Source organism: Lagenorhynchus albirostris, chromosome 17, assembly GCF_949774975.1.
Source record: "Lagenorhynchus albirostris chromosome 17, mLagAlb1.1, whole genome shotgun sequence".
Classification (NCBI taxonomy): Eukaryota; Metazoa; Chordata; class Mammalia; order Artiodactyla; family Delphinidae; genus Lagenorhynchus; species Lagenorhynchus albirostris.
In genome coordinates this window covers 4,574,913-4,596,287 of record NC_083111.1, presented here as the reverse complement: position 1 = coordinate 4,596,287, position 21,375 = coordinate 4,574,913, and the positions used below count along the sequence as shown (strand labels likewise).

At 43.7% G+C, this 21,375-nt stretch overlaps 1 protein-coding gene, 1 long non-coding RNA gene and 1 other non-coding gene across 3 annotated transcripts; all 3 read left to right on the top strand.

Moving 5' to 3' along the window:
- Positions 1-4,251: 4,251 nt before the first annotated feature.
- RPS20 (ribosomal protein S20) lies at positions 4,252-5,375 on the top strand. Its single transcript, XM_060128438.1, has 4 exons — positions 4,252-4,406; positions 4,582-4,681; positions 4,932-5,005; positions 5,157-5,375. Exons 1-4 carry the CDS (start codon positions 4,404-4,406, stop codon positions 5,337-5,339), a joined length of 360 nt encoding a protein of 119 aa, XP_059984421.1. The 5' UTR covers positions 4,252-4,403; the 3' UTR covers positions 5,340-5,375.
- On the top strand, positions 4,799-4,865 carry LOC132508478 (small nucleolar RNA U54). The gene has a single exon (XR_009536613.1). It is a non-coding gene; the product is annotated as a small nucleolar RNA U54 (small nucleolar RNA).
- A 4,841-nt stretch (positions 5,376-10,216) lies between the features above and the next one.
- On the top strand, positions 10,217-12,892 carry LOC132508329 (uncharacterized). Its single transcript, XR_009536526.1, has 2 exons — positions 10,217-10,389; positions 12,689-12,892. It is a non-coding gene; the product is annotated as an uncharacterized LOC132508329 (long non-coding RNA).
- The last annotated feature ends 8,483 nt before the right edge of the window (positions 12,893-21,375 follow it).

Below are 21,375 nucleotides of genomic sequence, written 5' to 3'. Positions count from 1 at the left end.
ATAATCATACGGAGTGAAGTCAGTCAGACAGAGACAGACAAATATCATATGATATCACTTACATGTGGAACCTAAAAAAATGAACTTATTTACAAAACAGAAATAGAGTCACAGATAGAACTCTAGAAAACAAACTTATAGTTACCAGGGGGACAGCAGGGGACGGGGTGGGGAGGGATAAATCGGCAGATTGGGGCTGACATATACACACTGCTATATAAAAAATAGATCACTAGTAAGGACCTACTGTACAGCACAGGAAACTCTGCTCAATACTCTGTAATGACCTATATGGGAAAAGCATCTAAAACAGCGTGGATACATGTATATGTGTAACTGATTCACTTTGCCGTACACCTGAAACTAACACAACATTGTACATCAACTATACTCCAATAAAAATTTTTTTTTAAAAATGGGGATTCTACCTTAAAATGAACACATATTAGTAGCTCAGTGAAATTTCTGATCCCAACTAAAGTGAAATCTATAAAGCCCTTCCATGTCATTTTATTTAACATAATAGGATTTTAACCTCTCAGATATACTAATGCTACTAGTGATAAAGATTAGACCTAACATATACTGAGAAATAGTCTAGCATAGTGGCCAAGACGCAGGCTCTGGGGTTCAAACACTGGCTTTTCCTGTGACCTTCCTGTCACCTAAGCTCAGCTTCCTCATAGATACAAAACATGAATCCAAGGTTGACGCGAGGATCAAACAGATTGAGGTTAACACAGGTAGTCCATTTGCAACGGTGCTGGCTATCCTATGCTCTAATCCTCACCTGTAACCCTAGGAAAGCCAATGAACTGCCTCTACATTTCACCCCCTTAGCATATGGCGTGGGTGGGCACAAGAGAAAGTTCTTATTCTTTTTCTTTCTGGCTTTTATTCTGAAAGTTCACACTGATGAGTTTTCCCATCAATTTTATTTAGACCAAAAATTATACAAAAAAATAGTGTCTAAGCAGACTCATTTGACAATCTGTCTTTAGCATTTTCTTCATACACATATACATGGGTACCATGAATTGAGTCACTTTTAACTGCTGTTAATTTCCTTTTGGAAGTGTAATAGTTTGATGACACTGTCATTGCAGTGAAAGACCAGTAGATGGCTGTCCACAGAGAGACACAAATACCTGCAGTAAAAGGCTTTACAAGATAATTTTCAAAGAACTACAAAAATTAGTGAAGGAAGGATATGGATACAGATATTGAAAACAAAGACTTTGTAATGGTCTGAAGAATAATTCTTAAACAGATGTGTGGTTCCCAAGGGGAAGGGGGAGTGGAGAAGGAAAAGATTGGGAGTTTGGGGTGAGCAGATGCAAACTATGATATGCAGGATGGATAAACAACAAGGTCCTACTGTAGAGCACAGGGAACTATAATCAATATCCTGTGATAAACCATAGTGGAAAAGAATATGAAAAAGAATACATATATTATGGATCACTTTGCTGTCCAGCAGAAACTAACACAACATTGTAAATCAACTATACTTAAATAAAAAATTTTTAAAGAATATTTTTGAATTTTAAAATGAGACAGAAATATAATTCTATTTTTCACACTGAAATCTTCATTGCACTGCTGGAAGAAGTATCTATTGGGGCGTAACCTTCCCAGAGGGCAATTTACTTAATACCAAATTATTTAAAATATGCTTATTCTTTGATGAAGCCACCAAAGAATGAGTGTATCTAGTCATTGATCTAAGGCATTAAGACTGAGTTGAAAGATGCGTCTACAGTAGTGGTTCTCATCTGGGGGTGGTCTTGCCCCACAGGGGATATTTGACAATGTCTAGGGACATGTTTGTCACAACTGAAGGGGAGGGACTGGTACAGGCATCTAGCGGGCAGAAGCCAGGATACTGCTAAACATCCTACAATGCATAGGAAAGACTCATGTGTCCCCAGATGTCAACTGTGCTGAGACTGAGAAATCCTGGTCTAGAAGCATGTACCTCATGGTACTGTTTTTAAGAGGTGAAGCGGGGAAAACACCTTAAGTGTCTAAAAACAGAGGACTAGTTCAATAAATCATGAATGACCCATCCATACGGTACAGTCATTAAAAGGAATGTTGCAGAAGCATATTTATTGTGCAAAATATTCTGTGGATAAAGCTTAACAAACTGTATACACAGTATAAGCTCACATTTTAAAGGGATATGTATGTATCTGAAAGTGTAAACAGGTGGTTCATCTCTAAATGTGGGGTTCTGCATTTTATTCTTCTTTTGTGCTTATTGTTAATATTTAATTTTTCTCCAGTGAATATTTCACATCTAATATTAGAATATTACATTTTTAATTGAAATCTGGGGACTACCGCAGTTGATAACTTTCAAGAGGAAAATATGACAAAATGTTTGAAACGAAATCTTATATAAACTTCAAAATAGTGATCTTTTCATTGCATTTGTCTAATCTCTCAACCAGCTGTTTCCTTAGTGCTAGTCACATCAATCATTTTTCCCATAAATGCTGGGCCATATCTTGCCTTTTACTATGCTGAAGTTCTTTTTCTATAATCAAGGAAACCTAAGAATAGATGCACCAGATTTGTTATTGAAAAAACCCCACAAATGTACTTCTCAAGCACTCCACCATTGAATTTCTGGCTGTCTTTGGAGCACTGGTAAGACCTGAATGCTACTCAAGTAAGCGTTCTCTGAAGATTCGTACTCGGCATTAATGCAGCGGGGGTCGATCACCGCCCAGGGAGCTTGGGCAACTGCATTTTCGTCTGTTTGTGGCTGGTAGCCATGCCAAGACGTGAAAGCCCTGTTTTGAAGTCTCATTGAGGTTACAACTAGTAAAACAAGAATGCTGGTTTTCGGACTTTCTGCTGCAAATTCTACTCATAAAGTATTTACAGCCAATGCATGACATTTTAAAATAACTGAACTGGAAAATATCCAAATTTTGACATTTAAGGTTTTTTTTTTTTTTTTTTGCGGTACGCGGGCCTCTCACTGCTGCGGCCTCTCCCGTTGCGGAGCACAGGCTCCGGACGCGCAGGCTCAGTGGCCATGGCTCACGGGCCCAGCCGCTGCGCGGCATGTGGGATCTTCCCGGACCAAGGCACGAACCCGTGTACCCTGCATTAGCAGTCAGACTCTCAACCACTGCGCCACCAGGGAAGCCCTAAGTTATTGTATTAGCTGTGCCTGATCATCACCAAATAAGTAAGTCAACGGTATTATTTGATGTACGTTTTAAGTATAATTCCTCTCCAAGGAACAGAAGTGGAAGGCTCAAGAAAGGCCCCTAATTGGAGGGGTCAGATCTGTGGCGCTGAACAAATAACTCTTCTGCCCTCAGGTTCACCTGTAAAACCATACGACGTTATTTACTCTTGCTTCTGCCCCGTATCAAAGCCCAACTCACCTATTTCGTCCTACGTAACCACTCCGTCATCTTTAAGGATATGTGTCCTCATCTCTCCTGGCCACCCAGGTCAGCTGCCCGCTCTCGGTCTGTCCACTGTACTTTGTCCTAGTATTAAGGAGTATTAGGGAGGTCCTCAAGGGTCTCATCCAACATCACTTTATCCGGAGATAACACGCTTTCGAATTAGGTGGAGAGCCAGGGTCTCCAGGCGGGGCCTGGGTTGCACGACACAGCCCGGGGCAGGCGCGGCAGCCCGGCGTGTTCGCCCTCGCGTCCCGGGAGGGGGAAGAACCACGCTCAGGAGCTTTTCAGAAACAGACCGCACGTGCTTCTGCCGGTCTGGGAAGCCAGAAGATGAAATACCGCGAAGGAATGTTCCAGGTTATGAAAAATAACTGCTAATTTAAAGAATAAAAACTGACCCAGGTTATCAGTCATTTCCCCTAATATCCACGTGAGTTAACTCAGAAGAGTTACCCGTTTGTTTAGAGCACGAGTGATTCGGTTTGTACGGGAAGAAGCTTTGCAGGGTAGACTCCACAAGCACAGGAGTCGTTCTGACTCCTTAGAAGCCGGCGGTCGGCGCACCAGGACGGAGGAGTTTGTGGAGTTTTAGGCCAGGTCGCAGTCTCCCCATCATCCCCGCCAGGTGCCCTGAGGACCGCGGCTGCGCCTCACCCGACGGCGCTCTGACTCCGCCGGGCCAACAGGGAGCGCGCGCGGCCGCCCCTGGCCGCCCCTCTGCTCGCGCCTCCGCCTTAGAGCCCGCCAGGCGATTCCTCTTCCGGGGCAGCGCGGAGGGGCGTGCGGGACCCGGATGCAGACACGAGCGCGGCTATATAAGGGCCCGGCAGGCCGCACGCGTGCCTCTTGGAGGAAAACGCGGTAGCAGCTGTTGCGGCGTTTCGGGCTTCTCTCTCCGGTCCCCGCTCCTGACTCACCGCTGTTCGCTCTCGCGGAGGAACAAGTCGGTCAGGAAGCCGCACTGCAGCCATGGTGAGTCGGGGGCGTCCCGGTCGGGTCTCGGGGGGTGGGTGCGGGGAGTGCCGGGCTGGCGGGAGGAGACGGGACTCGCTTGTCCGGGGAAGGGGGCTGGTGAGCGCGCTCGTACCCGGGAGGTGATAGGCTGCCTCCAAGGTGCCTCTTTATCTTCTCACCTGTGGGACAACAGGCTTTTAAAGACACCGGAAAGACTCCCGTGGAGCCCGAGGTGGCGATCCACCGGATTCGGATCACTCTCACCAGCCGCAACGTGAAGTCGCTGGAGAAGGGTCAGTGCGGTGGCTCCGGGGTGGGGGGGCGGGAGCAGCGGCGAGCTGGGCTTGTGAGGCTCGAGGAGGCCGAGCCAGGACGGCCCCTCGGCGTGGACCGCGCCCTCCCCCCGCCGCTGGCGATGAGGAGATGCTTACTGGGTTGAGTTGCGGTGATAGTCGCGTACGCTATTCTGAGCCGGCGGCCTTGGAGGCCGGTAAGGCCGCCCCTGTCGTGAGCGAGGGCCCAGACGCTTTTCCCCGCTTGTAGTGTGTGCCGACCTGATCAGAGGCGCGAAGGAGAAGAACCTCAAGGTGAAGGGACCGGTGCGGATGCCCACCAAGGTGAGAGCCTTGGCGCTCCGGGGCGCGGGGGGCCGCCGGGCGGCTTCGGGCCTAGCGCGCAGCCCTGCTGTTCGGAGCGCCCTGCCGGGGGGTTGCGGAGCGCGGCGCTCCCGCAGCCTGGGTGCCTGGTGTCCTCTGTCTTCTGCTGCAGACCCTGAGAATAACGACGAGGAAAACTCCCTGCGGGGAAGGTTCTAAGACTTGGGACCGTTTCCAGATGAGGATCCACAAGCGCCTCATTGACCTGCACAGCCCTTCCGAGATCGTCAAGCAGATCACTTCCATCAGCATCGAGCCCGGAGTCGAGGTGGAAGTCACCATTGCAGATGCTTGAGCCAGCGGCTCTAATAAATTGATAATCGGCTGTTAAGCTTCGTGGGCTCTCATTCCTGACCCTGACGGGCCTTAGGGAGGGAGTCGTACTCCGGAATTCATTGCACCTTGTAAGCAGGGTGACGAGAAGTAGGTGGGTAGCCTGGGTTCCGTTCTTCCTCCTTGCATCTTGCAGGGCCCACTGAGTCAGTTTGCACGTGACGTTTGAACGCTGAACTGCATTAGCTACAGAACGTGTGAGACCTTGCGTTGGAGGTGAGTATGCACAGCTCTGGCCGCCTGTGGGAGCCCTTCCCAGGAACACGTGTCTGCGTTCTACTGTGGGAGACCTGACTTGATAGATACGGGGTATTGTCAAAAGTTTCTGGGGCGATTCTCGCGTGTACAGCCATGGTTAAGAGCCTGACCCACTGGAGGGCAAGTAGCTCGGGGAAGGTAACACCTTAGGTTTCCAGCCCCGGCTCTGCCGGGTGGTCATGGCTCCTTTTAACTTGGCAAATTTCGAAATGTTTTTGAAACTTTGTTATTTTATAGACGCCGGTGCCTTGATATTTTAGATGAGAATAGAAACGATCCCAGTGCTTAGATTAACGTTAGGTTACATCTGTAGACGAGCTTTACATAATCTTCCTGGAATTATCTTTCACTGAATGTACGTAGGTCGTTCAGTAGGAGGCTACATTAACGTGTAGTTTGCACATAGATATTAGCTTCATAAATTTACGTCAGCCTTAGGACGGAAAAGCACATCGCATAGGTCACGTTCCGTTTATTCAGGCCCCCGTTGGCACAGTAGCGGATGACACTGCTTAACTACCGGGCTCTGCTTATGTGTTACATCTTCTTGAATGTTCCCATTGTGTAGACGTAGGAACTGGTTTTGAGGTTAAACTTGCCCGGCGTCCTAGGCTTAATAGCATAGCTGAGATTTCAGTGGGCCCATGGGTTGAGAATCCATCTTGATGTCCCATTAAAAGTATTAAATTTTTGCTATTAGTTTATAATCCGATGGATTTGCTAAATACGTGTTTTTCTGTTAGAGAAAATTTCAGGAAGTATCTCTGACAAGTATATAAGCATTTTACAAATGATAAAATTCTCCTCAGAAAATGTCCTCCCATTTGCTACTCTTAGTAGAATCACAGTAATGAGATTCCCGCCTTTCCTCTGGGCTGGGGTCTAGTCCACTTTGGACTGCCTTGTCCACTGGCTTCAGTTACCATCTGTGCAGTGTTCAGATTTCTGTATACATCCGGCTGTGTGCCATGCACCAGCACCTCAGCGCCCACAGACCTTCCTGTTCTGTCTTCTCTCCCAGTGCCTGGCCACCACGTGCCACACAGCCGCTCAGAATGGCCCTTCTCATCCCTTAACCCTCCCCCTGCTGTTCTTTCCAACGTCCAGGTCCTTTTGATTCTAATTTTTTCTCTTAGCAGGTCTCCACAAAACATGGGATTTTGAAAAGGGATTTCAGTGGCGCAGAACCTGGGAAGAACTATGCTAAGGTTAACCATTTGTAACAGCATTAAGCCAGATCATCAACTTTTATTAAACTAATTAGCTTGGGGAAACAGGAAGAATTGAAGGTTTCATTGTAACTGTTTTATAGACATTGGGCTGTAAAGACTTCAATAAGAGTTAGACAGGAGTCTGGTTCGGTTCCTGAGGCCAGCGGCGATCCATTCTCCTTTCCTAGAGAAGCTGGTGTTCTCAGTTTAGAAGTTGGGAAGAAAATAATCAGCCTGGTAGCGAAACTACTAACTTGTCCTCTAGCCTAATTTTCAGGATTCTTTGCACTAGAAGTGCAAAGAGAGCTGTTACGGTAGTGGTTAAGATCATTTTAACATTCAAGTACCTGGTAATGTGTGGCCCCAGATGGGAATTCCAGCAAGCTTGTTTCAGTACTCTTAAGTGTATTGCAACTCAGAAGTCTTTGGAATATGTGATCAATGTCCTGAGAACTGGTTGTAAAAAGATCTCAGTTCTGTGAAAACTAAGCTACTTACGGCTAAAGAGTAGATTATTGTGCAAAATATGGCGGCATTAAGTCAGAAGGTATTGAAAGAACAGCCTAAAGGCTTTCGTACAGTTCTGGAGTTTAGCCGATGGCATGCCAAAGTGACTGATGCTTCACAAATTGTAATTTATCACACTCAAATAGTTGGAGTTGTATTTAAGCTGTAAGCAATACTTAGGGCCTTTAATACAGCTAAAATACGGCACTTAAGATTTGGGGAACTATTATCTTCAATCCCTTAAACACGCAAAATGCCTGCTTGGAAATAAAACCCCTACGGGGCCTTCAAGTGTTACTAGTAGCAAACCAAAGTAAAGGTAGTTTACATAGTGGCGATGATGCCAGTGATTCTGTGTCCAGTGATTCTGTGTCGTAGGCCAGCCTGTATGGGTTAGGGAGGGAGAGGAAGGTTGAAAATGGGAGGCCTCTGCGGTCCTTACCTCATTCCCTTTAGGGTCACAGAGTACTTCTCTTGTAGACATGGTGGCTACACGAAACGTGGCAGGAACATAAGGCTGTGCGTTGCTAGATCAGATTTTTTCACCTGACATCCCTAAGTGTGTATGTTCAGGATCTGGGATGTCAAGTGAATGGGCAGGAGTGTAGAATTCTTGGCCATGCTGTCAAATCTGTTCCAAACTTAATTGCCTGGATATGTGGGCTTGATAAGGTACCTCTTGGAGCCTCAGTTATCACGTGCAAAATGAAGGTACTTGTATCTGTCTCGAGGGCGTGTTGGGTGTTCCTTTGTCTCTCTGGGAGACATTTTCCAAGAAAACCAAGACTGGTTTGCCAAGTGCATAGATTTCTCCCACGGGGACCTTGATTCCCCCAGGATATGTGGTACACTGCTGACAGTGGTATTGGTCATATTACTTACAAGGGCATTTTGAGAAGTGTACTTGAATCCCCAGGGGCCTGGCCTTTCTGACTGCATCCTTCTTCACCAAAAGAGTGACTAAGCTGGCCTAACTCTACCGGAGAACCTGGCAGAGCCAAAATTTCAGCCTTTTGAAAGTAAGGAGCTAAGTCAGTTCTTAACTTTCTTCATTCTCTGAACAGTATATTTCACTTTCTTAGCAAATTAAACTTGCAGAATGAAAGAACTTGATCCTTCTGTACATTCTGTCCTATAAAGTGCTTTTCTTTATATAGAAGCCATCCCAAAAGGTATTGTTAATACTATATTCAGAACTTTTCACGTGAATATAGTGTATGTGATTTTTATCTGTCTCCTCTTAGCTATATAAAATCTATATCTCCTTTTTAAAAATACAAATGAGAATACTGAACATTCTGTAAATTATTTTTGTCTATGTATCTGGGAGATGTTTCTGTATCTGCACATACCTCATTTCTTTCAGTGAGTACTGCATTGTGTGAGTGCACCTTAATTCATTTAACTGCACTCTTCTTGATGGACTTCATAGACACTTCCTGCTTTTTTGCTCTTAAAAGCACTTCAGTAAATACGTTTTTAATATTTGTTCATTTGTATAACTATATAAGATACGTATTTCTGAATTTTGATTGAATTGTAGATATTTATATATAGTGGCTGATATAAAAGAATTAGAAAGTCAGGTATTAAAGAACATTTACTGTGGGTGTGTATATGAATGTTTTTCTAGGTTAGATAAAGGAAACTTTAAGACACTATCAAATGGATGCCCTCAAATGACTGCCCATTTATATTCCTACCAGTAGTGGAAATGCAGTAATGTCCATCTGCTGGACAAAGACAATCTCATTATTTTAGCTTTGCCCTCCATTTGTTTACTTTCTCTTTCTGAGGCTCCTATTGATTGGATAACCCTTCTGGAGGTCCTGTGTGTCGCTTTCTTTCATATGCTCTTTTAGTCTTTTATTGTGTGGGACATTTCTTGGACTTTCTCATCTAGCACTTTCATTGATTTTTTTCATGTTGTCAATTTTTTTTTAAAAAATCCCTTATTCTGGAAAATTTCAAACGTATGCAGAAGTAGAGGGAATGGTATAATGAACCCAGTCAGCTTTAAGAATTGTCAGCTGATGCCAGTCTTATTTCATGTATAACTCCATGCTCTCCCCCGATCAACCCTCAAATTATTTTGAACTTAATCCCAGACATATTTTTGATGCACATTTATTTTTCAGTGTATTCACTTTGAAAACATAAGGACTCTTCTTTTTTTTTTTTTAATGGTTCAGTAGTGTTGAGTATATTCCCATTACTGCAAAAGCTCTCCAGAACTTTCCACCTTGCAAAACTGTCATTTTATACCCAGTAAACAACTGCCCATTTTCTCCTCCCCCTAGCCCTGACAACCACCATTCTAATTTTTGTGTTTCCGACTTCATGTAAGTGGAATCCTGCATAATGTCCTTTAGGTTCATCCCTGTGCCATGAGATTTTTTTCTATTTTTAAGGCTAATAATTCCATTGCGCACATATATATATACACATACATACATACATATGTATACATACACCACATTTCTTTATCCATTTATCCCTCGATGGACATTTGGCTTGCTTCCACCTCTTGACTTGTGAATAATGCTGCAGTGAACACAGGAGTACTAATATCTCTTCAAGATCATTTCAGGTCTTGGATATATACCCAGGAGTGGGATTGCTGGATCATAAGGTATAACTGTATTTTTTATTTTTTGAGAAACCTTAATGTTTTCCTTAGTGGCTGTAGCATTTTACATTCCCACGAAGGGTTCCAGTATCTCCACATCGTCATCAGCACTTATTTTCCGGTTTTTATTTTTGTTTGTTGTTTTTTGTTTTTTTTTTTTTGCGGTACGCGGGCCTCTCACTGTTGTGGCCTGTCCCATTGCGGAGCACAGGCTCCGGACGCGCAGTCTCAGCGGCCATGGCTCACAGGCCCAGCCGCTCCACGGCACGTGGGGTCTTCCCGGACCGGGGCACGAACCCGTGTCCCCTGCGTCGGCAGGCGGACTCTCAACCACTGCGCCGCCAGGGAAGCCCTATCTGTGCTCCCTTTTAGCTCATTGAGCACCTTTTGTTATTTTGAATTACTTGGTAATTCATGGATCTCTCCTTCTCTAGGGTTGGCTTCTGGAGATTTATTCTGACCAGGTGGTTGGGCTGTGTTTCCCTTTTCTTTGTATGCCATGTAATCTTTTATTGGGAATTGGGCATTTGGAAAAACAGCCACCTCTCCCAGTCTGGACTGGCCTCGTATGGGGGAAGTCATCTCAGCCAGAGATTTGGGGGACCTTTCAACCCTTTTCTGGGGATGCATCTTTTCTGGGCTTGTGTGTATGATTTCCTAGTTAGACTTGCCACTGTTTTCTTCTCCGGAGCCTGCAGTCTCTTACTCCCTCTGGTGTCTGTCTATGGTACTGCATTCCCCACGGTATAACTTGGACAGAACATGACTGTTCTCAAGGGCCCTCCAACCTGGCATCCTTCCCATCAGTGTCCTGAGTCAGACAGACAGAAACTAGTCTCTTAGGCAGCCCCTCAAAAAGCCAAAACTTTGGACTCATGTGTCACTCTTTTTTTTCCCTCCCAGGAGAGAAGCTGGGAGTTTTCTGGTCTCCTGTCCTCACTGGGGGAGTGGGAGGGACTAGGGCAGGCAAAATGCGAGGAATGTTCTTGCATCCTGTGTGGCTCTTCTTGCTTCGTGCTCACCTGGTGCTGCAGCCTCTTCCCTGGTTTCTGTGGTCTCTGTATCCCTGCTCGGTGGTTGTCTCTGCGTGGGAATGAGGGTCTGGAGCTTCCTATTCCTCTGTCTCGCTGACGTCACTCTAAGGACTCTTGCTGAAATATAATCAAATATCGTCGTTACCACTAAAAATAGCAGTAATCTCAATATCCTTAAATATCCAGTAGTAGTCAAATTTCCTTGAATGTTTTTATTGCGTATTTATTTGAATAGGGATCTAACTGATTGATGTGTTTCTCAAATTTCTTTCAATCTAGTGGTTCCCCTTCCATCTAAGAAATCATTTAAATACACACAGGCCTCATTTTGCATGGGACCAGAGAAAATAAACACGCAAGCTGAAAACATGCAAAATGGTCCTAATAATCAATAGGAAAAAAATATGATTGTTCTGTGCCTATAAAATTTTACATAATATTAAGTCTTTTGCTTTCAGTTATAACTGTAAAGGAAAATGTAAAATAGTAGAACTTATATTTAATATACTATCTGAAATATTAGTAATATTGAGAATTAAAGTATTCTGTGTCTTTGTTAAAAAAGAAAAAAGCAAAAAACAAAAACCCAAACTTAATCAATAGTAGTTTGAACAGTGCTTGCCTTCTCATCACATAACTTACAAGCATTTTTCTCTATGCCTTGGTGAGTTGTCATATTTCTAACTTTGGTCATGAAATACTTCTGGATTCTTTTTAATGTGTAGCTTTTTAATGGTATCCCTCCTCTGGGACATCATCGTCCTTCTCATCACAACAGCTTTCCTTATTCATCTCAGTAAGTCTGTCTTCACTGAGTCCCTTTGGCTGCATCTCTGAGCCTCTCAATGTTGCACTGTCAACACGCCCATGGTCCACTGTTTGTTCCATAACCCCATTTACATTTGATTCAAACTTCACTTCCATCGTTCTCACACTTTGTTTCTTTGCTGTGCTTTTGTCTTTGTTGGCCAGTTTCCTGTTCTAGCTCTCCATTTTTGTAAAATGTCACATGGGTTTATTGCTGGGAGACACGGCAGCAACACAACTACATGCTTTGTTGTCCTTGCTGCCTCTGTGAAGATTGAATAACACATGCTTGGTGACCAATCACTAGACTTTGAAAGAAATGACATTCTATGTGTGTGTGTAATTTACTCGGTGAATTGTGGACTGAAGAGCTAGCCACAGAGTTTATCCTCTGTGCAGTTATTCACAAATGATATACTGTAGTAGCTGTTAACAGGAACTGTGTTCGTGGGGACGGGTGGTGTCTCCCTCAGCGGTGATAAGCAAAGCTCGTGCTTGCCAGAACCTTGCAAAGCCAGGGCAGCCTGCACTTGTCTTAGAAGCATCTCTTATTTCTTGGGGTCAGTTATCTACTTACTTTGGCTTTTCCTTTTGAAACTATGGGGATCTTTGTTTTCTTTTATTCGTTAATTAAGAATTATAATTAAGCTTTTCTTTCTGGTACTGGTCTGGATTTTCCCTCGTATGTAGATGGACCTGGTTCTCTGATATGCCTTTCTTCACCATTAGAAGGATTTCCATGGACTGGAATTCCCAGTAGGGTCCACCTATAGGGAGTCAACTGCTATACTGGGGACCCTCACAACAGACACCCCTTAAGTGAAGAGCAGCAGTTGGTCACACTTGATACTTTATCTTTTCCCAGGCGTCACTCGACTTACAGATTCTTCCTCATCCAGGACACACCTCGTTAGCAAGAGAGGTGGAGTAACGTGGTGTGGGGTAGAGGCTCCTAAGCAAGGCTGTCTGTCCTCAAAAATTGACTCTGCTCTTTTCTAGCTGAGGCTGTGAGTTATTTATACTTCTGTATCTTAACTTTTCTCATCAATAAAATAACAGTAGTAGAAAATAGCTCATGGAATTGTTTGAAAATGACATGAGTTAATAATATACGTAGGACAGTGGTTGGCACAGAGTAAGAGCTGTTTAAGTGTTTGAAAATGAATAGCTTTGAATTTCAAGAAATGAAATGGATCTGAAAATAGGCCCCTTTAATTTCTTGTCTCCACATCTGGAACAGTTCCCTGAATACAAGGAGGTTTAAGAAATTTTTTTTCCTGATTAAAAATCAACTAGGTTCCGTGGTGACTGCTTTTGCAGTTAAGTAGGTGGTTAATAGGAAGTAAATGTATAAGTTTGAAGGACTAAGTGTGTCCCTGACAGGCCACACAGGCATCGCAGTAGCAATTAAAATGAATTTATCGTACAGCCAGCGAAGAGAGGGAAGAGACACAGCAAAGGCAACTCAGTGACACGATTCCAAACATCTGTTTGCTTCTATTTTTGGTAATCATTGCATTCTCACAGTACTTCTGTCAGAGCTGGGGGAAAGCAAGAACACTACCTATTTAAAGCCCAACAAAAAGACCATAATAAAATATTCAGCAAAAGTTCTAACAAAGCTGTATTAAACAAAAAAAGAGCTATGGACATTGTTGTCCTGTAAGCGCTTGTCAGGTGTTTCTAATCATACTATTCACTTACGATTGTGCATATTGTACATCATCAAGTCTCAAGTGTCTTCATTTCTAAAAGCATCAACACTGAGCAGGAGTCTTTTTCAAGGACAAATCCTTTAAAGAAACTTTCCTTTAAAGAAACTTTCCTTTAAAGAAAATGAGGGAAAACCCAGGAGAGCAAGAAGTAAATTGTCTTTTAAAACAGGAAGGAGAAATAAACCAGTTATAAACCAGAAATAAACTAAAATTAGGAAGCCTCACTGATCCCAATTCAGTCAGTTGTTGCCATGATGTCAGAAAATGATGCTGACAGATGCATGGTCCTTAAAGATGTTTTTATTTTTCCTTTGAAACAGTCTCAAACTTGTATAAAAGCTGCAAGAACAGTACAGAGAACATTTCATCAGCCATTTGGGTGACAATTATCAACATGACATCATCATCCAAATACTTGGGTGTGTATTTCCCCCCCACACAACAGTAATACAGCCACCAAAATTAGGGCGCTCACCTTGATCTCATCCTCACGTCTCATTCAGGTTGTGCCAGGTGTCCTAATTTTGCTCTTTAGAGCACGGTATCCAGACCAGAATCAGGCATCTCGCAGAGTTAAAGGCCTCTTTAGTATCATTTAGCCCAGACCTGTTGCTCAGTCTCCCTTTGACCTTCATGACCTTGGCACTTGTGCAGGCTACAGGCGTTGTAGTTTGGACGCCTGCCTTACCCTGCTCAGGCTGCAGCACCGCTCAGGACTGCTTCCTGCAAGTGTGCCCCCCTCCTGCACTGAGACCTTCCCGCGCGGGCGCGACATGCTGCAGCAGGCCACTGCTCCTGCTCCCTGGGTAGAGGGTCGCACCCATGGCTGAGTTGCTCAGGGAGAGGGATAAAGGGGAAAGAATAGAAGGAAGAGCCTTAAATAGTCTAGAGAAATTGGTATTTGTCTAAACGTGAATTGTAGCAGACAACTTCGAACCCAGTTCATGAAGGCATTCCAAGCAGAATCACAGATTTTAAATACCTTTCCGTTTATGTCATGAATCTCAGGAATATTTTGAAGGGTTAAAAAGTGGTCATATTTGACTGATTATTCACTCGGTCTTAAATATTTTATGTGTGTACCCCAAAATGATATTCAATCTCTTTTGCCCTAACTGAAAAATGAAATGGGTAAATTGTATAAAACATTTAAAGTAGTTATAGGTTATTATGAAATTTGGGTTTATATTCTGTAGTGATGTCTTCAGGGTTCTCCAGAGAAATAGAACCAATTTTATATATATATATATACACACATACATACAATATGAAATTTATTGAAACATGAAATTTATTGAAATGTATGATAAATTGTCTCGTGTGATGTGGAGGTTGCCGTGTCCCAAGGTGTGCAGGGTGAGTCGGGGGGCACGAGACCGGGGAGCTGATGGTGTAGCTCCAGTCTGAGCCCAAAGGCCTGAGAACAGGGGAGGCAACGGTAGAGTTTTAGTCTGAAGACCAACAGGCTGGAGACCCAGGAAGAGCCAGTGTTTCTGTTCATGTCTGAAGGCAGGAAAAATCCATGTCGCAGCCCAGAGGCGGTCAGGCAGGCTAAGAGTCCTGCGGCCAGGAGGGTCAGCCTTTGTGTTCTACGCAGGCCTTCAGCTGCCTGGATGAAGCCCACCCACATTAGGGAGTGCAGTCTGCTTTACTGTCTACAGATTTAACTATTAATCTCATCCAAAAACAACTTCACAGAGACCCCCAGAATAATGTTTGGCCAAGCACCTGGGCACCTCATGGCCTAGTCAAGTTGACATAAAATTACCATCACAGATGGCAAACTGCGTGTTCCCACAGGGAGTCCTCCTGTGACCCCTGTAACTACTAGTGCATGCCACCGTCACTTTGTTGTTTTTTACACCTGTAACAAAATTTAGCATCTTAACTTTTTTAAGTCTGTGGTTCAGGGTGTTAAATATATTCACATTGCAATGAGGCAGATCTCCAGAACTTCATCTCGCAAAACTGAAACACGATACCCATTAAACAACAGCTTCCTTTCCCCACCCCTTCCTCAATCCCGAGGCCACCACTCTGTTTCTCAGGGTCTGACTATGTTAGTTGCCTCACATAAGGGAAATCAGACAGTATTTGTCCTTTTGTGACTGGATTATTTCACTTAACACCCTCCAGGTTCATCCATGTTGTAGCATGTGACAGGATTTTCTTCCTATTTAAGGTTGAATAATATTCCATTGTACCTATACCACATCTTTATCTGTTCATCGATCAGTGAGCATTTAGGTTGTTTTCACCGCTTAGCTATTGTGAATATACTGCTATGAACATGGGTGTGCAAATATCTCCCAAGACCCTGCTTTCAATTCTTTGGGATAAGTATCCAGAGGTGGCGTTGCTGGACCACGTGGTCTAGCATCACTTTTTTACCTGGGCTATTGCAGTGGCCTCCTTGCTGCTCTGTCTCCCTGCTTTCACTCTCGTCCCCACCCCCAGGTTCATTGTTTTTTTCATGAGTGTTAGTTATTTTTTAAATATTTAAAACAGATCATGGCAATTTTCTGTTTCAACTTCTCTAATAGAGACTTCCAGTTTCTGCTTGGGAGGTACAGGACTAGAAAGAGTCACTCCTGCCCTTACAGGAGTAAAACCTCAAGCTAAACCAAGCTAAAACCTAAAGCTAAACCTCAAGTTCATGACTTTTCTCAAATTCATCAGGGAGCTGAAGTCTTAAGGCAACCGACTAACCAAATCTGAGGAGAGACTGGTGTCGTCTGGCAGAAACAAGATGCAAGCACTTGCTTGCCTGGGGCAGTTACAGCTGCCACGAAGAATCGCACACTTTCGTCTTATAATTTCTTACTATTAATTTGACTGCGCCGGGTCTTAGTTGCGGCACACAGGATCTTCGTTGCAGCATGTGGGATCATTTAGTTGTGGCATGCGTGCGGCATGTAGTTCCTTGACCAGAGATCGAACCCAGGACCCCTGCAGTGGGAGCACGGAGTCTTACCCACTGGACCACCAGGGAAGTCCCCTTTCATCTGTTATAATTTCTGTGTTTCAGAAATACCTCAATTAGAGAATGTTGCATTCAGAAAAATAATTTTACAGATAAAGTTTAATCCTTTAATTTCCAGAGCTTTTCTTTTATTCATTCTTGGTGGAATTCTTCTAAAATGTGCTATAATTTCCCCTGCTTTATTAAATAGAATATATCAATTGTTTAGGCGGACGACTCTGTACCTCAGGTGCTAGGAGACCATCTGTCCTCAAGGGCCACTGCGCCACGAGGGGCTCTTGAATTCACTTAAAGAGATGCTGCTCTAGCTGTTCTTCTCTTCTTTCAGGAAAGCTCCTCAAGGCTGTCTTTCCAGTGGCACAATGCCTACTGGAAAAGCTACTCTTTGGAAAGAATAAAGCCAAAGTTTAATTACCCTAGCTCTCAGATGGAAGGTACCAGTAGGCTGAGTAGGAATGGACTGGAACCCATCTAGGTCTCTGGTCGGTCTTGTACCCATATGATTGTATCACCTGCCCTTCCAAGGCTTTGAGAGCGTATATGAGGTGCTATGCACCCACTGAACTCCAGAGAGTGTGCCCGCCCATCTAGGTCTGGTTATAAGGCTTTCCTGGCATTCTGCATGATACTGTACTATGAGCTCTTATTTGACAGAGAGCTCTTTGCTTAGGAGCTTTGGATCTCTAGACATCTGTGGATGGACTCCAGTGAATTCAGTTTGAAATTATAGACAGAATTTTGCATGTGCTTATGCCTGACCTTTCTGGAAAGAAGATCCAACAGTTTCATCAGATTCTCAGAAGGAATGAGATGGGCTGAGATGTTACCCCTCTTACTCCTAAGAAAAAGAAGTGATGAAGTGAGGTAATTAGTCTTCTGGACAGGCTCAGTCTGAGATGAACATCTGGTATAAACAAACCGATAGAATAAATTGCCACGGTTGCCTCTATAGAATGAGCCCCTGAGGCACCCAAGTATGTACATCACACTCAAGCTACAGTGCTCTCTATGCCAGGCCCTGCCCCTGGCTTTCCTTCACTTATATATCATAGACATCATTCTAGTTTTGCTTATAGAACTATTCTAATATTTTAAAAATAACCACATAAGATTCCATTGTCTGGCTATACCACAATTTATCTATCTGGCACCCCACTGATAGATATTTAGATTTCTTATTCCAGTTATTCTGGGTCATAAGCAATGCTGCCCTGCATATCTTTGTACATATAATTTTGCATAACATATAGCTGTGCCTTTTTGCTCATTCCCTTCCAGTGCAGGATATTATGATTATCTTTTTTTTAAAAAATAAATTTATTTATTTTTGGCTGAGTTGGGTCTTTGTTGCTGTGCGTGGGCTTCTCATTGCGGTGGCTTCTCTTGTTGCGGAGCATGGGCTCTAGGCACGCAGGCTTCAGTAGCTGTGGCTCGAGGGCTCAGTAGTTGTGGCGCACGGGCTTAGTTGCTCCGTGACATGTGGGATCTTCCCAGACAAGGGCTTGAACCCACGTCCCCTGCATTGGCAGGCTGATTCTTAACCGCTGCGCCACCAGGGAAGCCCCTATGATTATCTTTTGAACATTTTCCTGAATGATAAGTGAAGGCTGTGTCTTTTACTTTTGCTATTTATTTATTCTCTTAAAGATTTTCATATATTTATGGATTATCTGTACTTGTTTCTCCATGAAATGTATGTTAACATTTGCCGCAATAAATGCAGTCTCTATAGTGTTAAGTGTTAAAGTGCAAAGCCCAGAGTGTGAGGGGAATGGCCCCCATTCACCAATGGATGTGTCATTCGATCCTGCTCTAGAACAAATCATCCATGTCTCCGCTTTCTCTTTTCGATTATTTTTTGCAGGATCTGTTAAGGACAGCTGTAAATCTGATAGAAAAGTTAACCGCCAAAAGAGTAACAATGCGCTGATGCACTAAGTAAAGATTTATTAATATCCAAAGTGATATTACAGGATATAATAGGAACGGAGCAGATTAGGAGGTAAACAATTCCGTAACATGACCCCAACTGGAGCTGACTGTGAACCTTCTTAAGGAAATACTCATAGCAATCGTCATATTACTGGTTTTTTAAAGGTAATGCCTTGTTGTAACCATAGATCTCATTGTATCTATAGAAAAATAATTTTATGTCCTATAATGAAAACTTATAAAACTTCAAAAGGGTTATGATTTTTAAATGCAAACTTTGAAGTTTTATTCCTCGAGTAATCTCCCTGCAGGTTTTTGGATGTTGGTCTGTTTCTTTTAATGCAGACTTGCTTCTTTAAGAGTATGTTAAGACTTTGGTTCCCCACGAGGAAGAGGGCTGAGCTCTGTGCTGACGGCGATGCTTGGTAAATCCTATGCTTTTCTGTAAATTTCAGTGTGGCTGTGATAAAATCGTGGTTTCAGTTCAGTAAGTATTTGTTTTATGACCTGCACGGCTCAAAGCTAGATGTTTCACCTAATCAGATTTTAGAGTTTGCCAGGAGCCTGTTAGCATGTGAAATAAACGTCAGAATAAACTAGATTGTAGATAGGGGCAGCAGGTAGGGGGAGTGGGGGAAGTGCCAAGGAGGAGGAAGAAAATAGGTGAAGGAATGTTTCAGGCAGAAGGACCAGCTCACAGCTGAGAAAGAGCGTACGGCGTGGTGAAGGGACCGAGAGAAGTTAGGTGTGGATGAAATATCTAGTCTGGGGTTCATGTGAGGAGAGAGGTAAGGCTGGCGAGGGAAGGAAAGTCAGGTCATGCAGGGGCTTTACTCTGTGCTAAGGGGTGTAGACTTCATTTTCCAGCAAAGGGTAGAACGTTGGAGGGTTTGGTCAGAGGCGTAAGGTGATGAAATACACTAAAGAATGAGAGGGAGAGAGAAGCCTGAAGGCTGGCAGACCATTTCAGGTGTCCAGCCAAGGCATGAATGCAGCTTGAACTAAAGTAGAGGGACTGGGACTGGAGAAAGTTCTATTACTATGAGAATCTTCGGAAGGAAGACTCTCCTGTAGTTGTGAACAGGTTGACTAGGAGGAAGGGTAAATCAAGAGTGAGGCAGTGTCCTGAGCATTGAATAGCTGACAGAGTGCTTACAGAGAACACTGAAGGAGGTTTGCAGGGCTGGATCTGACATGCTGAAGTGGCCATGTGACATCCATGTGCAGATACTTGGTAGATAGCTGGGATCTAAAGATTAGGAGAGAGGTCTGAGATGGAGAGGCAGACGTGGGAACTTCAGCACGAATACGGTAGTTGCAACTATAGAGATAGATGAGATGGTCCAGGGAGCACGAGTCAAGTGAGACAAGATGGGCTGGAGGGAGCCCTGGAGAAGACAAGTCCTGAGAGGAGGGGAACCCATAAGCATGGTCAGGAAAACTAAAGGACCATAATGAGGGAAGCCAAAAAAATTATTTCAGGAATGAGGGAGGTGTCAACTGGACCAAATAAGACACAAACCAAATAAGATGAGTCCATTAGATTTAGCAAAAATATATAAACGATAGCTTCACAGACGTATGGGGATGTGAGGTAGATTATAGAAGGTTGAAGAGGGAGAGGAGTGTGAGAGAACGGAGGCAGTGAGCACAGACAAATCTGGAAAGTTTGGCTCTAAAGGAGATAAAACAAAGAGCAAGAGGACAGCAGTGGTGGTTGAGAGTGGACTGTTGTGTGTTTTCAGAAGAACTTAAGGTATGTTTAAAGGCTGCTGGGAAGGAGGCAGTAGAGAGGCAAGACCTGAACACATGGGATGAGATGCTGGGTGACATCGTGGGAGGAGGAGATGATGGATGACATCATCACGGGAGGAGGAGATGATAGATGACATCGTGGGAGGAGGAGGTGATAGATGACATCATCATGGGAGGAGGAGATGGTGGGTGACATCATGGGGGAGGAGATAATGGAATGATGGTCCTGAGAAGGTGGGTGGGAGGGAATTCAGAGACAGAGGGATTCGAAGAAGAGGGGGGACACCTTACCCCTTTTCTATTGTAAGTAGAAGGAAAGAGGTAAGGACATGGTCTATTGGCAGGTAAGTTCACTTGTTTAGTCCTGAAGTTCAGTAATTTCTCAAACGTTAATTCCCAGTGTCTCTGCGACTTGGAGAAAGAATCATGAACACATGAGTAAGGAGGGAACTGGTGGGATCCAAGACTGGAAGGGAAGAGAAAGTGAAAAAGCTTGAGGGAGACTAGGAGAGAGAGCTGACCAGAAAACAAAGGATTACTAGGATAGTAGGACCTTGACTTTATAATGGCACCAATCTGAGCCATTTTATTACTTTTTCTCTAGGTGCCCTTGGTGATCAAGATTTAAAAACGGGAAAGCAAATGGTTATGTTGATTCAGGATTGGGGTTTGTCGGGTCATGACAATGGTGGAAGACATGACAAGGGAGTGGAGAATAATATCAAGAATATCACCAATAGAAAAAAACCCTGATAACCCGATTTGAAAATAAGCAAAGAATTTGAGTAGGCATTTTTTCCCCAATGAAAACATATAAATGGTTAACAGGCATATGAAAAGTTGCTCAATATCACTAATCATCTGGGAAATGTGATTCAAAACCACAGTGAGATACCACCTCACACCTGTCAGGATGGCCATCATCAGAAAAACCAAAAGACAGCAAGTGTGGGTGAGGGTGTGGAGAGAAGGCCACCCTTGTGCACTGTTGGTGGGGATGTAAATTGGTGCAGCCGCTACGGGAAACAGCATGGAGATTCCTCAAAAAATTAAAAATGGAACTACTGTAGATCCAGCAATTTCACTTCTGGGTGTTTATCCAAAGGAAAAAGAAACACTAACTTGAAAAGATATCTGCACCCCTGTGTTCATTGCAGCATTGTTTAC